The sequence below is a fragment of the Camelus bactrianus genome, chromosome 3 (assembly GCF_048773025.1).
Source record: "Camelus bactrianus isolate YW-2024 breed Bactrian camel chromosome 3, ASM4877302v1, whole genome shotgun sequence".
Taxonomy (NCBI): domain Eukaryota; kingdom Metazoa; phylum Chordata; class Mammalia; order Artiodactyla; family Camelidae; genus Camelus; species Camelus bactrianus.
Window position 1 is genome coordinate 91,634,222 of NC_133541.1, and position 16,923 is coordinate 91,651,144.

Consider the following 16,923-nt stretch of genomic DNA (forward strand, 5'->3'; position numbering starts at 1 on the left):
CTCAGTTTTCCCAGCACCACCAGTTGAAAGACTGTCCTTTCTCTATTGAATGATTTTGGCACCCTTGTCAAAAATCATTTGGCCATAAATGCAAGGATTTATTTCTGGGATCTCTATTCTGTTGCGTTGGTTTATATGTCTGTTTTTATGCCAGTAGCACACGGTTTTAATCACTGTAGCTTTCTAGTAAGTTTTGAAATCAGGAAGTGTGAGTCTCCAGCTTTGTTCCTGTTTTTCAAGATTGTTTTGGCTATTCAGGGTCTCTTGAGATTCCGTATGAATTTTAAGACAGTTTTTTTTTTTTCCATTTTTGCACAATAAGGGCATTTGGATCTTGATAGGGAATTCATTGAATTGTAGGCCACTTTGGATAATATTGACACCTTAACAGTATTAAGTCCTCCAGTTCCTGAACCTGGAATGTGTTTTCATTTATTTACCTCTTCTTTAATTTCTTTCAGAGATGTTTTATAGTTTTCATTGTGTAAGTCTTTCACTTTCTTGGTGAAGTTAATTCACCAAGTAATTAATTAATTAATTAAGTACTTAATTACTTTTGATGCTATGCTATTATAAATAGAAATGTTTTCTTAATTTCCTTTTCAGATTTTTTATTACTAGTGTATAGAAATGCAATGCTTTCTATGTGTTGACTTTGTATCCTGATACTTTTCTAAATTTATTTATTAGTTCTAATTTTTTTGTTAAAATTTTAGTGGTTTCTGTGTAGAAGATCATATCATCTGCAAATAGAAATAATTCTACTACTTTCTTTCTGATTTGGATGCCTTTTTATTCTCCTAAATTAGGTTTGCATGTATTTTGTAGAGGATTTTTGCATCAGTATGCATAAGGAAAATTGGTCTGTTTTCTTTTTTTGTAGTGTCTTAGTGCCGTAAGGTACAGGACTTTTCTTTTGGGAGATATTTTTGATTACTGATTCAATCTCCTTACTAGTTATAGGTGTATTTATAGTATCTCTCTTGTTTTGTGGTTCTAAAAATTGTTTCATTTCATTTAGGTTATCCAGTGTGTTAGCATACAGTTGTTCACAGTACTTTCCTACAATCCTTTTTATTTCTTTAGCATTAGTTGTAATGTCCTCACTTTAATTTCTGATTTTTTTAGGTGTCTTGTTTTCATTCATTCTTATTCAATATAGCTAAAGGTTTGTCAGTTTTGTTGATCTTTTCAGAGAACTAACTTGTGATTTTTTAATCTTTTCTATTATTTTTCTTTTCTCTATTTCATGTATCTCTGCCGTAGTCTTCGTTATTTCCTTTCTTCTTAGAGCTTTTAGGTTTCGTTTATTCTTTTTCTTGTTCCTTAAGTTATACAGTGAGGTTGTTAATTTGGGATCATTATTCTTTTTTAGCGTAAACGTTTCTAGCTGTAAATTTACCCCTGTAACACTGCTTTCACGGTGTCCTGTAAGCTTCGGTACCTTGTGTTCTGTGTTCTCATTCTCATGTTTCAAAACATTCTCTAATTTGCGTTGTGATTTCTTCTTTGATCCACTGGTGTGTTGTTTTAGTTCCACCAGTTTGTGATTTTCCCAGTTTCCCTTCTGCTGTTGCTCTCTAACTTCATCTCACTGTGGTCAGAGAAGATGCTTTGTATGACGTCTGTCTTTCAGGAGATGAATGTCTCCTGGAGGGGGCCATTTTTTATCCTACCACAGTCACTAATTTCTAGCTAGTCGTTTGTACCAAAACTAGGGGTTCTCTTTGAAAACTCTCTTCACCACTGTAATACAATACATCAGCAAGTCCAGTCCGTTCTTCACACCTATCACTTTTTCTTCATATCCACTGTGACCCCTAACCAGGCCACTCCCTATTAGACTGTCCTGCTTTATTTCCCTTATAGAACTTATCGCTGTTTGAATTGTCTTATTTGTTCACATGCATGCTTTATAACATCTGTCTCCATTGTTAATTCTTGAAAGCAGAGGTGATTCTGCTCAGAGCCATATCTGCAGTGACTAAAACAGAGTCTGGCACACAGGAATTAATAAAGAATTTTTTGAGTGAATTTTAACTAAGAAAAGATGGTTCACAATTGTATAGTGATGAGTATGGGTCAGTGCATTAAATATATTTGGTCAATCAAGTCCTCACAACAACTTTATAAAGTAAGCACTGCTCATTTCCCAGTTTTTTAAAGTAAGAGAATAGAGGAACAGAGAGTTTCAATTTCTTTCCCAAGGTCACACATCTTAAAATCTATGATCCTAGATTTAAACCCAAGAAGTGTGGCCACACTATCTGATTCCTACTATCTTTTTTTTTAATTTCACTTTTTCTTTTTATCATTGCCTTCTCTGCAACATTTATGATTTTAAAGTACAAGTCCTATATGAACAAATTTTCCTTGAACTTCCCCCAAATTCCCTCTTTTCCCCCTTTTCTTAACGTAATGTGATCAGTTGTTCTGTAAGATTAACACAGGGAAATACAAATCTTAAAATGACTATTTTCTTCTCCAGTTACTACCTCCAAACCTGCCAGGCCCCACCTTTCTTCCCTGGTGCAAATCTCTAAACATAGATCTCCAATCACTTTTTGTTGTTAAAAGATCTTTTAGTTGAAAAGTGGAATTGCACATCTGTGTTGAGTGTCTGGCCATATTATTGTCAGTTTTCCTCGTGCTTAACCTCAGGCCTACATTACTAGGGTCTTTTACTTGTATAAGGAAGTAGCATCAATGCTTCTAAACATTCTGAATACTACTACGGAGATTAAATCATTGTTGAAATGTCACCATGTTTACTCAGCAACCTACTAAGTTCCCTTGCTTGCTTAACTGAGGGAAAAACAATTCTCCTTTTGGAAGGGTATAAGAATGAAGACAAGGGGACCGGTTCATAATTTCATCCAGAGGACAGGAATGAGAAAAACCCAATTGCTTCTAGACATTGAAGAAGTTCGCTGATGAAACTTGTTAGAAAATGGATGTGCATAGTGATAGAAGAGAAAAATTTGCAGTTTCTGCCTTCAACAACTAGGAAAATAATAATAGAATTTACTGAGATAAGACACATGGATGAGTGGCAGATTTGAAATAAAGAAATGACAGTTCAAATCCTAGATTTCAAACCTAGAATCCTAGATTTCAAGCTTAATCCATTCTTTAAAGGCAAAGAATACATATCATAAACCATGTTTTCTAAAAGCTCTTTCAGGCAGTGGGAGGAAGTCATTGAAACTCTTCATCTAAAGTAGTTTTAGCAAAAAGAAAGAAAAAATAAATCATTTCCCGGAAATTAATCATTCTTTAACGATTAACGTGTCTACATCAAACTGTACGTTATCTCATAGGAGACATTTAATTCCCTCCTGATACAGCTATTCTTTTTCATTACTCTCTCTTGGAGTTGTATTCCCATATGCCATTATTCTCTGCTTTTCTGAAGATCATGGCTCTAATATGTTAATAATTTATCAAGAAGTATTAAATGGAAAGCAGTTTAGCTAGAAGTCATATGGGTCGGCTTACCCTGCCTGCAGGTTTTTTGTTTTATTTTGTTTTGTTTTGTTTTGTTTTTGGTGGGAGGAAGTAATTAGGTTTACTGATTTATTTATTTTTAGAGGAGGTGCTGGAAATTGAACCCAGGACCTTGTGTATGCTAAGCATGTGCTGCACCACTTGAGCTAGACCCTTCCCCCTTGCCTGCAGTTTTGTATGCAACCCACCAAGGGAAGAATTCTCACTGAAAACAGTTTAAAATGTTGAGCAAAATACAAAAGGAGGAAGAAAGAACACTTTAAAAACTTTTTTCTTAATTTTTTTAATTGTATATGTATGTTTTAATTAAGGTATAGTCAGTTTACAATTTTGTGTCAGTTTCTGGTATACAGCAAAATGCTTCAGTCATATACATATATTCATTTTCATATTTTTTTCAACGTGTTACTACAAGATATTGACGATAGTTCCCTGTGCCATACGGTATGAACTTGTTGTTTATCTATTTTATATATATTAGTATCTGCAAATCTCAAAACTCCCAATTTATCCTTTCATACCCCTTTCCTCCCCCCTGGTAACCATAAGTTTGTTTTCTATGTCTGTGAGTCTGTTTCTGTTTTGTAAATAAATTCATTTGGCCTTTTTTTCAGATTCCACATGTAAGTGATATCATATGGTATTTTTCTTTCTCTTTCTGGCTTACTTCACTTTTTAAATTTATCTCTGAACTGGAAAGAAATTAAAGGATCCCTCACATGCCAAAAACAAAATGAGAACAGAAGCCAGAGTATTAGGCTCACTGAAGACCCACTTATGCTTAATCCTGGTGACCAATTTAGACTCTGAGGGCCAAGGGAAACTGTGACAGGAAACAAAGCTTAAGCCCTTTACAAAGTGGAGGCTCTAACAGGAGACCTCTCGGAAGAGCAGGACCCAAAGGTCTACAAGCCCACTGTGAGATCTCGAAGTGCCTGTGTTGTATTTGCACCATAAAAGGAGAAAGATAGGAAATGTGTCTATATTAACTTTGGTACCAGGTGGAGATAGAAAATCAAATTCCTGGGGAATTTGTAACCCGCAGTAAATGCTCATAGGGATTTGCTGCACCAGTTTACTCTGTGAAGCCCAAAACCCTCAAGACATTTATTTTAATGAAGTTACCGAGGTGGCTGGTATATACAAATGCAAATCCTTTTTGAAGGTAATTTACCTTTAAATCAGGCCTCAAAGGAATTCTCTAAAGTTCAACAAATATAATTTTTTAATAAAAATTAAAAAGTTCAGAAAACACAGAAGGAAATAGACACTATAAGCAAAACCCAGTACAAATAATGATAACAGAATCAGGCATATATATTTTTATCGTATACAGGAAATATAAAAGTATTATGGTAATATGTTTAAATATATAAAAGAGGGATTTAAAAATAAGAGTAAACAAAATTGACTAAACACATTCAGAAAACCAAATGTAATTTTTAACATGAAATTTTAAAAACTCAGTCAACAGAAAACAAGATAGGAGAAAAACAAAAATATACAACAAGCAGGAAAAAAGAAAGCACAAAATAAGATAGTAATAGGTAAATCAAAAGATACCAGTAGTCTTAATAAACATTTAAAATTGAAATATCTAGATAAAAGGCAAAAATTATCACACTGGTTTTTAAAAACAATTCAAGTATATTGTATTCATAAGAGACATGTTTTTAAAGTTTCACAAAAATTGAAAATCAAAGAGTGGAAAACTGTACCAGAAAAATACAGACCAAAATACACTGATGTAGCCATAGTAATGTAAAACAAAACTCACTTTACAGAAAAATGCATTGCTCAAGATAAAAAAAGTTCACGAGATAATTATGAAAGAATTCATTTATCACAAAGATACTATAATTTTAAGTTATATAAACCCAGAAATATAACTTCAAAGCTTTAAAGCAAAAATTGACCAAGAAAAACTGACAAATTCATCACTATAGTGAAATGAAACACATGCATATGAAGTAAACTGACTTCCAATCGAAGTGTTGAGGTAATGCAAAGAGAAAAGGTACTCCTTAAACAAATAATGCTGGAATAACTTCATATTTATATGAGGGGAAAAAATTGAACCTTGGCCCAAACCTGCAACATACACAAAGATTAACTCAAAATGGATTGGAAATCTAAACAAAAAAGCTAAAACTCTAAAACTTACAGCAGAGGTCATAGGAGAAACATATTAATGACACTGTGGTACACAAGGATTTCTTTACAGTGGATGTACAAAACTACCAACTCTCCCAACCAAAAATACATATGTTGGATTTCATTAAAAGTAAAACTGCTCCTTAAAAGATATCGTTAAGAAAATGAAAAGGCAAGCCATAGTGTCAGGGAAAAATATGTGCAATAAACTTAGCATGAAAAGAAGTTGTCTAGAATATATAAACATGTGATTTTCCTGATATTTAATAGAGACAAATATTCTTAACTGATAGGTTAGTTAAAGGGAAGAGTAAAATGCAGATGTTTCTATTTTTCATCTACCTTAAAAAATAACATTTTTAGTACATTTGAAGAACCTTGTGCTTCTCATCTTATATTTTATAGTAAATTTTGTGTAAGACTGGTATTGGTTTTCCTTAGACGTGTGAACATTGGTATTTTCTTTGTGGGAGGATTTTTGAATCCCAACCTAATTTCTTTACTGTGTGTGTTGATAATTATTCAGATGTTCTTTTTCTTCTTATGTCTTCAGAGAAGTAATCAATTGCACTTACCTTATCAAATCTTTTGTCTTAAAGTCGTTTGTAGTATGACCTTATTACACTACAGTGTCTGTAAGCACTATAGCAATATTTCTTCTCTCATTTCTGATACTATTAATTTGTGTCTTTTTTTCTTATTCAAACTAGAGTTTAATCCACTTTTCATCTTTTAAAATAACCAACTTTTGGCATCATTGATTGTATCTGCTAATCTACTTTCTATTCAGTTGACTTCTGCTCTTTATTGTTTTCTTCCTACTTGCTTTTGGTTTAAATTGCTCTTTTTTATACCATTTCAAGGTAGAAACTTGGATGACTGATTTTAGTTGTTTCTTCTTTGCTAATACGATAGTTTTTCTGTCTAAGCACTGTCTTAGCTGCATTCTGCAATTTTTGTATGTTGCACTTTTATTTTAAAATATTTTCAAATTGCCATTGTGATTTCTACATTGACTCATGGGTTATTTGTAAATGTCTTATTTAATTTTCAGGTATTTGTAGATTTTTAGTAGATATTTTGTTATTAATTCCAGTTTAAATCTGTGTGGAAAGAGAATATACAGTTGACCCTCCAACAACATGGGGATTAGGGGCATCTACCCTCCATGCAGACACAAATCAGAATATAATTTATAGTTGGAACTCCATATACACCCTTGCTCCATATGTAGAATGTGATATTTTACATCCAGGAGTTCAACCAACAAGGAACAGGGGATCATGTAGTACTGAAGTATTTACTATTGAAAATTTTCACATATGAGTGGACCCACACAGTTCAAATCCATGTTGTTCAGGGATTAGCCATGCTGATTTCAACTGAGACTTATTTCATGGCCTGTTGTCTATATTGGTTAATGTTTCATTTATAGTTGAAAAAAATTTATATTCTGCAATTGCTGATTCGTCTCTGAATATTGATTAAAATTACGGATTTTTCTGTTTCTCCTTTCAGTTATGTCAGTTTTTGCTTCATGTATTTTGATGCTGTGTCATACACTTAGGATTGTATGATCTCATTAATAAATTTTAAGTGTCATTTAAGATTTTACATTTAAAGTAAGTTTAAATTTAAAAGACATTTTAAAAAATTCTCTTTTGATCTCTGAGAATATTCCTTGCCCTGAAGTCCGTGCTATCTGATATTAATGTAGCTGATAATCTTTTTTGTGACTTGCGTTGCATGCTTAGTTCTTTCCATCCCTTTCAGTTTAATCTCCTATTTGTTTGTTTGTTTGTTTATTTGATGTATAGTTGATTTACAATGTTGTGTTGGTTTCTGATCTGTAGCATAATTATTCAGTTATACATATACACATACATATATATTCTTTTTCATTATTGGTTTATTACAAGTTACTGAATATAGTTCCCTATGCTACACAGTAAGGCCTTGTTGTTGTATATAGTGGTTTGCATCTGCTAATCCCAAACTCCTAATTTATCTCCTCCACCACGTTTCCCCTTTGGTAATCATAAGTTGGTCATCTGTGTCTATGAGTCTGTTTCTATTTTATAAATAAGTTCATTTGTGTCATTTTTTCAGATTCCACATATAAGTGATGTCATATGATATTTGTCTTTCTCTGTCTGGCTTACTTTACTTATCTAGGTCCATCCATGCTGCTACAAATGGCATGATTTCATTCTTTTTTATGGCTGAGTGGTATTCCATTATATATGTATATACCACATCTTCTTTATCTATTCATCTATCCATGGACATTTAGGTTACTTCCATGTCTTGGCTACTGTAAATAGTGCTGCTATGAACACTGGGGTGCGTGTATGTTTTCAAATAAGAGTTTTCTCCAGATGTATGCCCAGGAGTGGGATTGCTGGATCATATAGTAACTCTATTTTCAGTTTTTTTAAGCACTGTCCACACTGTCTTGGCATGGCCCATTTTTTTATTGGGTTGTTTGGTTTTTTTGTTATTGAGTTGTATGAGCTATTTGTAAATTCAGGAAATTAAACTCTTGTCAGTCACATCATTTGCAAATATTTTCTCCCAATCCATAGGTTGTCTTTTCATTTTGTGTATAGTTTCTTTGGCTGTGCAAAGACTTATGAGTTTAATTAGGTCTCATTCATTTCGTTTTGCTTTTATTTCTATTGCCTTGATAGACTGACCTAAGAAAACACTGCTATGATTTATGTCAGAGGCTGTTTTGCCTATGTTCTCTTCTAGACGGTTTATGGTGTCTTGTCTTATGTGTAAGGCTTTGAGCCATTTTGAGTTTATTTTTGTGTGTGATGTGAGGGAGTCTTCTATAAAGCCATTGATTTACATGTTTAAAGTACATTCTTATAAATTGAATATAGAGTCCATCCTTTTTTTCCCTCTGGCCTGATAATCTCTCTCCTTTAACTAATATTCCTATTGCATTTAAATGTAATAAAATTGTGGACATAATTGAATTTTTCATTTTTAATCCTTTTTCCCCTCTTTATCTGGCAATCTGTTGGATTAAGTAGTTTTTTAGTATTCCATTAATCTCCTTTATTTGCTTATCAGCTAAATATAACTCTTGTTTTTTCACTGGCTGCTTTAGTATTTACAACGTGGATTTTTAACTTATCATAGTCTCCCTTCAAAGTATATTGTGTCACTTTACATACAATGTAAGTTCCTTAAAACAGTGTACTCCCCTTTACCTGCTTGCCCTCCGTGTGCTATCATACATTTTATTTCTACATTTTACATAATCAGTTTATTTATACATATGCTTTAAGCTCCAAAAGACATTATAACCAATATGCTTATTTCCTTTCTGGTCACTGTTAAGATTGTTGTCCCTGTCACTGTGTTCCAGCCGTTTGATTATGTTGTGCCTTGGTTTGGCTTCCCCCTTTGTGCTTATGCTGTTTGGCTTCTGGTGTACTTTTCAGATCCGTAGGTTTATGGTTTATATCAAATTTGGAAATAATTTTGAACATTATACCTTCAAATAATTCTTGTGCCTACCCTCCCTTTTCAAGGAGCCTTTATTCTAGGACTAGTCCACCCTTATTTCTAATAGGCAGCCTTTCTATTAGGCTCTGTGTGTGCAATAAGATCTCTGCCCTTCAGCAGACTGGAACACATGTCTTCCAGCCCTCCGTGAGCGCCAGCAGTTGTACAGCTCACAGGTCCTAGGTAGTTGCTCTTTTCCCAGCCTTGAGGAATCTCACCCCACTTACTTGCTGCTGAGTATTTAGCCTCATGCTCAGAGGAGCACCTTTGCAGATTTGTGAAGCTCGTCTCTGTGCAGCCCGCTCTTCTCCACTGCTCCATAAAGCCAATTCCAGATGCCTTAGCCAGCCTGAAGCCCATTCTCTATGTCCCCTCCTCCCTGAAGCCCTCCTTATCTGTGCTCTGCTTCAGTTCCTTGATTCTGGGGTGGGATCTGCTCAATTATTCAGGCAGAAAGTCAAGTAATTTTAGGGGTCACATTTGGTCTCCTCCTCTCTGGGATCACAGTTCCCCGTTGTCACTTGTCTAGTGTCTGAGAATGGTCGTTTCATCCATTGTCTATTTTTCTAGTTGTTTACAGTGGGAGAGAGAGTGCAGTCCCAGTTACTCGGATATGGCCAGAAGCAGGTTTTCTAAAAACACATTTTTGAAGCTAATAAATTAAAAACAAAGACCAAGAAACACCACACACCCGGAGTATTGAGTCTGCAGATGAGGTTGCTGTTAAGGTTGTAAATTATATGTTTTCACGTACACACATGTGGCATTGGGCGGGGGGTGCTGAATTCCAGAATAGTAGCTGAGTCTTACCATTATATGGTCACCACAAATGTGTTTTAAGGCATTTTTATTAGAGATTTTCAGGAAATGGTCCTTTACAATAGTACCTTGAATATATGTTGAAATACAGGGACAAAACAGAATTATACTGGCCACAGTACAAATCTAGGGCAAAAACTTTCTCAAAATATTTAATAGACCTTAGAGAAATACCAGAAATACTTTACCTTTTAGGCAAAATTGGGTTTTTTTTAACTCAATCTAGCATGATCAGAAATATATCCATTTGTAGATGGTAATAACTATTTGTAAGGTGTTGAGAGTTTTCTGTCAATGAATTTCTCCTTCATGTTTACAATTCAAAGTAAAAATTAATAATACATTTTTCATAAATCTGAAAATACGTATGATTAATATTTTATCTAAAATATATTTTATACGTAGTACATTATTTGTTAGGAATTAAGAGGTATAATTTCAGTAATTTTATTAATATATTACTCATAATAATGGGAATTTAAACACCAGAAAGTCCCTCATTAGACCAGAGAAACCTTAAGAGATAATTTAAAATCTGTTTAATTAATTTAAATGTAAAAGGCACGTAACTAATAAGCAAATGAAAAGTATCTTTTAACCTCAATAACAAAAAGAGACTTTTTTTTAAAAAATCTGGATTGTTCAAAATTTAACATTTGATATGTCTCTTCAACCATTTTTTTTTTTTTGCTAGTCTTTCCCATCTCATTATTTGTCATTATAACCCACTGTTTCTCATAGTAAGAAACTGGAATCATCCCTGACACTTCTTTTTATCCAGGACAACCAAGTCACCCGCATACTTTATCAGTTTCACTCCTAAATTCATCTTCACATTTTTCACTACTGCCTTAAGCCAAGCCACCATTACTGTCTTGGGGGCTGCCATGTTAATGTCTGTCTTCATCCAAATTTTCCCAAGATAAGGCCATTTTCTGCACAATATTATTCAAAATCTTCTATAGCTTTGTATTTTTTTTCTTAGGAAAAGATCTCTAAAAATTAACAAGACCTGTGAAGTCTGGCTGTCCCTCACCTCTCCAGCCCCATCCCTGCAGGATCCTCTTCCGTGCACTTGGCATCCTGTACATTTGCCTCCTGATTCTCAGCAGGCTGCACTGAGCTTTCAGACCTTTCCTAGAGTAGTTCTCTCAGTCCTGAAGGCTCTTTCTAGGCTTCTCTTTCGCTCTGGCTAACATCCTCCGTAAATGACATCCTTCAGGCAAGCCTTTCCTAACTCCTCCCACCAAAGTTTCAGCGTGATTGTAATTAGTTAGCTACTTATATGACTTGGATAATGTCTGATTTGCCGCTTAGGTGATAAGTTCTTTGAAGCCAGAGAACATACTTCTCTTATTCATCTGGGGACATCCCAGAACTTGGGGTATTTCCTGATTTATAGCTGATACTTGATAGGTAATTATTCAATCATGATTAAATATTATATAAGAGAAAGGTGTTTTCAAGGAGGTATTCAGAAATGGACACTCTCAGTCATTATTATGAAAGCATAATTTGATGCAAACCTTATGAAAATCAGTTACACATTGTTTTTCAAAATCTTTTAAGTGTTCTATTTCTTTGATTCTGTAATTAAAATCTGGGAATCTATCCAAGGGAAATACTCAGATACACACATAATTAGTGTACAGTATGTTTATCTGAGCTTTATTCACAGTATTAAAAAGTTGGAAATCCTCAGACATTCAATACATAGAGATTAGATTAAATAATATTTAGGAATATTTATTGGCTTAAGTTATGAAAACATTTTCATAGAATTATGACATAAAAACCTTCAGTGACTGTTCATGTAAATGTTTTTTTGAATGAGGCATTCAGTTATCTGGAAGGAAGAAGAAAGAATCTGAAGAAGGAAACCTTAATTCATTTTTTTAAATGATAACCATGGCATCTCACTTCCATGTCATGAATTTTATTTAAATAACACAGATCAGGTCAAAAAAAATGTCGATAAACAAAGTTATTCTGCAAAATTCCATGCAAAGCAGTTTATGGGTGAGAATTAGCATTTATCTTCCATTCTTATACACAACAAGTCACAAGCTAGTAATGTTAAAAGGCCCTGAGTTCTGTTTTTAGAACCATCTCATTATCATTGAATTGTTTTGTAATGAACATAACCCTGTCATTTTGATCTGTTAGTTAACATGATTTTGGGAGATCCTTCTTTAATCACACCCTTTCCTGGGTGGCATAGGAGACACAGAGTATGTATAAGATGCAGTGCCAGCCCTCACATTGTTCATAGGATCATTGTATAGACAACACAGACACATATAGCCTTAAAATAATAATATGGTAAAGAGGAAATGATTAAGGGGCCAAGTAAGGTTACAGACATCAAGTGTCCAAAGGAGACTGGAGGAGGCAAAGATGAATGTGACCGTGTATGGTTGTGATCAGTTTCAGGAGAGAAGGAGAAATTCTGGTGGCATTTGCTGTGATTACAGACTTTCCCAAAGAGGAGATGCCTCCTGTTTTACATGAGAGAGTGCTGACCTGTTCGTTTAGAAATGAATGAAATGCTTTTCACAAAATCATGCCAAGTGGATTGTGATTAATGATGCAGACTTGTTAATCTCATAATATTTTTAACCTCTTTATAGCTCTCCGAGACACTGGAAAACAGTCTATTAATAGTGACTGGAAGATTGAACACTCTGGAACATTCAATTTAGCGGGAACTACTGTCCATTATGTAAGACGAGGCCTCTGGGAGAAGATCTCCGCCAAAGGTCCTACTACGTCGCCTTTACACCTCCTGGTATGAGGGATCGAATCAATAACATTGCATAATCAACTTCCTATGACAAAGGATGTTCCCGTCACACCTTCTCTGATCTTTTCTCCAAATCTGAGTTGTCAAGTAGACATTTAAAATTATTTAAGAAGTGGGTTTTTAGGGTGTTTTTAATGTGTTTGGAATCAAGGTACCTAAGCATGGAAATTATTACAAGAAGAACAAGATGTTTTAGTGAATTAGCAGACTCCCAGTAGAGGTGAATTAGCAGGCAGTAAGGAACCTCTTTCCCTAAAAGCAGAAGTTTACTAACCAGAGTGGAAGTCTGTAAAGAGGGTGCTGTAATATGGCAAATCATAGCGTTTCATACATCCGTGAAATGGGCGTTGTCTGCATCTGGATAAAATGCCTTTGACAAAATGCTGTTGATCCTTGGGGACAACACTTGGTAAATTTCTAACAGTGCTTCCTTCACACTTAACCTAGTAAGTGTGTGCTTACTAGGTTCATTGATTCCCGTGGAGAATTAGGAAAAGTTGAATGTTTGGGATAATAAGTTTCTTTACCATGAAGCAGAAGACTAGGTCTGAGTTTGGAGTGAAGGGATCAGGACGCTGGTGGCAGGTTCACATGCCCTTTTTGACCTTGATCATTGCAGTCAGTGCTAAGGGCTCAGGAGCCAGAGGACTGATTGCACGCCGCTGGTGTGTTTAATTCTAGGGGCAACGTCTAAAAGTCACACACATCACCACTTCTTTAAGTCCAAACATAAAACAACTCTAAAACACAGCCAACTGACTGTTTATTCAGAGTGTGGTCTGCCCCATGATTTAGTATCTCCACACAATTTTAGTTGGTCTTGGAGCCAGAGGTTCAATCTCATATTGGCCCATTCGCTTTTCCTGCTTTATGTGCCTGCAGATCCCCGAGGGTCCTGTTGAAAGGCACATTCGGATTCCTTTGGTCTGGGTAGGAACCTGAGATCTTCAGCTCTAACCAGCTCCCAGGTGATGCCTCTCCTGCTGGTCAAGTGACCACATTTCAAATAAGAATGTTTTTTAGAGCTGCAATCCATAGGCTTTACCAGTAGGAGTGCATAAAGGGAGCGAGGTAAATTGCAATGGGGGCCTTCTGTTCCAAATCCTAGTAATAATAACACACATCGTTTATCGAGCACTGAGCATCAGACCCTGGGCAAAAGTGCTTTACAAGGTTCACTATAGCATTTAATCCTCAAAATAACCCTGTGTGATAGGTATTGTTATTGCTCCCTTTTACAGATTAGAAAAAACTAAGTGTGTAGAAGGTTAAGTAACATGCACAGTGCCTCCCAGTAAATTGTTTGGCTTTGAATAAACTGGTGTTAATCAGTCTTCTATGTGCCACCTCCCCTGATGCAAAGCTTAAATCTAAGTTCTTTGTACCAGGCAACCTTGGATCGTAAGTCTGCATGTATTTTAAATAATTATTTTGTTCATCTCCCCATAGTTCCTTTGGATCATTTTATTTAATTTGAGTTGGAAACTCCACTCTCTGCCCTCTGCCATCAGGGGAGAGAGAGAGAAATGACTAAACAAACATTGTATGACCAATATCTGGCTCTTTCCATGATTGGGTCACTTAGAATAACAGCATTATCAACAACAAAGTATGTTTAATGATTAGGTTACAGAAAAGCCCCTCAGGTTGCCTCCCTTACATGAATGTAGCCTCCGTTTTTTGTGGACCAAGACCAAGGCTCTTTTACTGAGCCTTTAATTCAAAATCTTAAAACAGTACGTGTGAGACCTCAGTGTCGGGCAAAGGGAGTTTCCTTGCTGCAGAATCCTTAATCTGACTGGTAATTACCAAGGTTTTTCCTGGAAGCTTGAGACATAATTAAAGTCAGTGAACTATGTCTAAAAGAAGGCATCTGTGTGACCTGGATTTATTCAGTAATCCAAGGGAAACTGCACTTCTAAGATATTTTTCTTTAATGACTATTACAGATTGAAAGCCGGTACTGACTTTTGAAAGGCAATACTTTCTGCTGCCATGCTTCAGTATGTGCCCCTCAACTGTAACACAGTCACACTTTCCTTCTTGCAAGGAATACTGCCAAATTCAGATGGTTTAAGAAAGAGCTAATGATTTTGTAGCCAGTGTCTTTATTTTAAATGGCATTAGATATTCAAGGGAACCCTGAAGTTCTATCAATGAAAAGGTAGATTTTTAAGAAAAAATAGACACACTTTCATTTAATTAAATATGTTGGCAAATGACTGCTATTTATATGTTCACATCAGCATTTTAAAAAATCATGTGATAGTCTGGTGATGTCCATAAACTTACCAAAAAGAGGTAAGTCAATCCCTCTCTCTTTTTTAACTCATTTAACTGAAAGTCACTGGCAACAGGAAGTGAGATAAAGCCAAAATAAGCGCTGTGATGTACTGAGAACTAGTACCCAGTATGTTATGCATATGTGAACTTTAAAAGTATTATTTTTATTGATACTATGGTTGATTTATAATATCATCATACTAGTTCCCCAATCTGCCTGTTAAAATATATCTTAGTATTTCTGTTGATGTATTGAGGCAGAATCTTAACAAAAAGAAGTAAAGAAAATTATCTTGGGCTTATTTAAATTTTTTTCCAGCAAGTGTTAACTCTGAATTACCTGTCATTACAGCTGTCTTGTTACATTACAGGTTAAATATCAAAGTTCTCTAATAATTTAACATAACTTAAAATTTAGATGTATAGTTTTTAAAACATATCACCTCCTGTTATGTAATAGATTGCTCCGCGGAACCTCAGATCCATAGAAGGGATACATTCCACGGGCTTGTTTGACATACTTTGTGAAAATGTATTTATGAGGAAACACATATTCTCATTCATTCTTTTATTTAAAGTGAATATATTTCAGGTATTTTTCTTTCATGTAAAATATGTATGGTTGCTCCATGATGGTGCATTTCTAAGCTTGGCCCTGGCTACCCTGGGAGCACGAGACAGACACAATTCCTGCTAATGGCTGAGTCCACTGTAGCCCAGGATTCAGTCATTCTCATACATCTGTTATGGTTTCCTGCACTGTTTACATGTGTGTTCATCACTGTACCATTATTAAGTTAATATGCATTAAAAAGTTCTCTTTAACATAAATTTCTTTTTTAAGGAAATGATCTTTATTATAAATGGAAAATTAGTGACCTTGCCAGAATTAGAGTTTAACTATAAGCATACATGGAACAAAATTCTTGCCCTCCAGTTGGCTTAGAAGTTCTCTACCCTTTTGGAGTAATATGATTCCCAAAGTCTTTCACCTTCTTCCTCTGTTGACACAGGGACTTGCTGTCCATCTGTTTTTTGTGTGAGCGGTAAGGCTACATTTGATATTAGGTTGTGGGCTATATCTTGAGGGCACATGGCCCTATGCCCCCTACTAAAGTCATCTCATATACGTGCCGTGCTTTGGGAGACTGTCCAGTCCGTTGACTTAGGAGAAAATGATCTGGGAACTCTGATCTCATTCATGTGGACTTTTTTTTTTTTTCATACTATCTTTAGCTCAAAGGTAAGTGTATATATAATTCCAGTGTTTTCAGAAGTAGGACAATTTCAACATTTAAGCAAATGTATTAAAGGCGCATGCACACCGTGCAAAAAGCATTTTTAAGGATAAATGCCCGTAGTTGTATGCTTCACATTGAATACGTTCTACTTTGATCTGTATGCCTTGATCACGTCTATACATCATATTACAGGTGCTGCTGTTTCAAGACCAGAGTTATGGTCTTCACTATGAATACACTATCCCGTCAGACCCTCTTCCAGAGAATCAGAGCTCGAAAGCACCTGAGCCCCTTTTCATGTGGACACACACGGGCTGGGAAGACTGCGATGCCACGTGTGGAGGAGGTGAAGGATTTTTCAATATTTATCTTTTCCAAGACAGCTGTTTTCTGACTAACCGTTGATAATTAAGACAGATCCACAACCCCTTATCTGAAATTTCAAGCACCATAAAGGATTGGAAACTGAAAGTCTTTTGCAACACATTTAGGGGCTAAATGCCTGAACTATTTTATGGCAAAATCTGACGTGAATTGAAGAAAGACTCTTTAAGAGTTGTTACATATCTCACTCAATATGATTTCCCATTGTATTGC

General features: G+C 35.2%; 1 protein-coding gene across 1 annotated transcript in view; it reads left to right on the top strand.

The window, feature by feature from the left end:
• The window catches only part of ADAMTS19 (ADAM metallopeptidase with thrombospondin type 1 motif 19), a 222,728-nt gene that overhangs the window by 164,551 nt on the left and 41,254 nt on the right, over positions 1-16,923 (top strand). The window contains exons 17-18 of the mRNA XM_045507852.2: positions 12,630-12,787; positions 16,519-16,672. Of these exons, the coding sequence (XP_045363808.2) occupies positions 12,630-12,787; positions 16,519-16,672 (312 nt within the window). The remainder of the gene's footprint in view (positions 1-12,629; positions 12,788-16,518; positions 16,673-16,923) is intronic.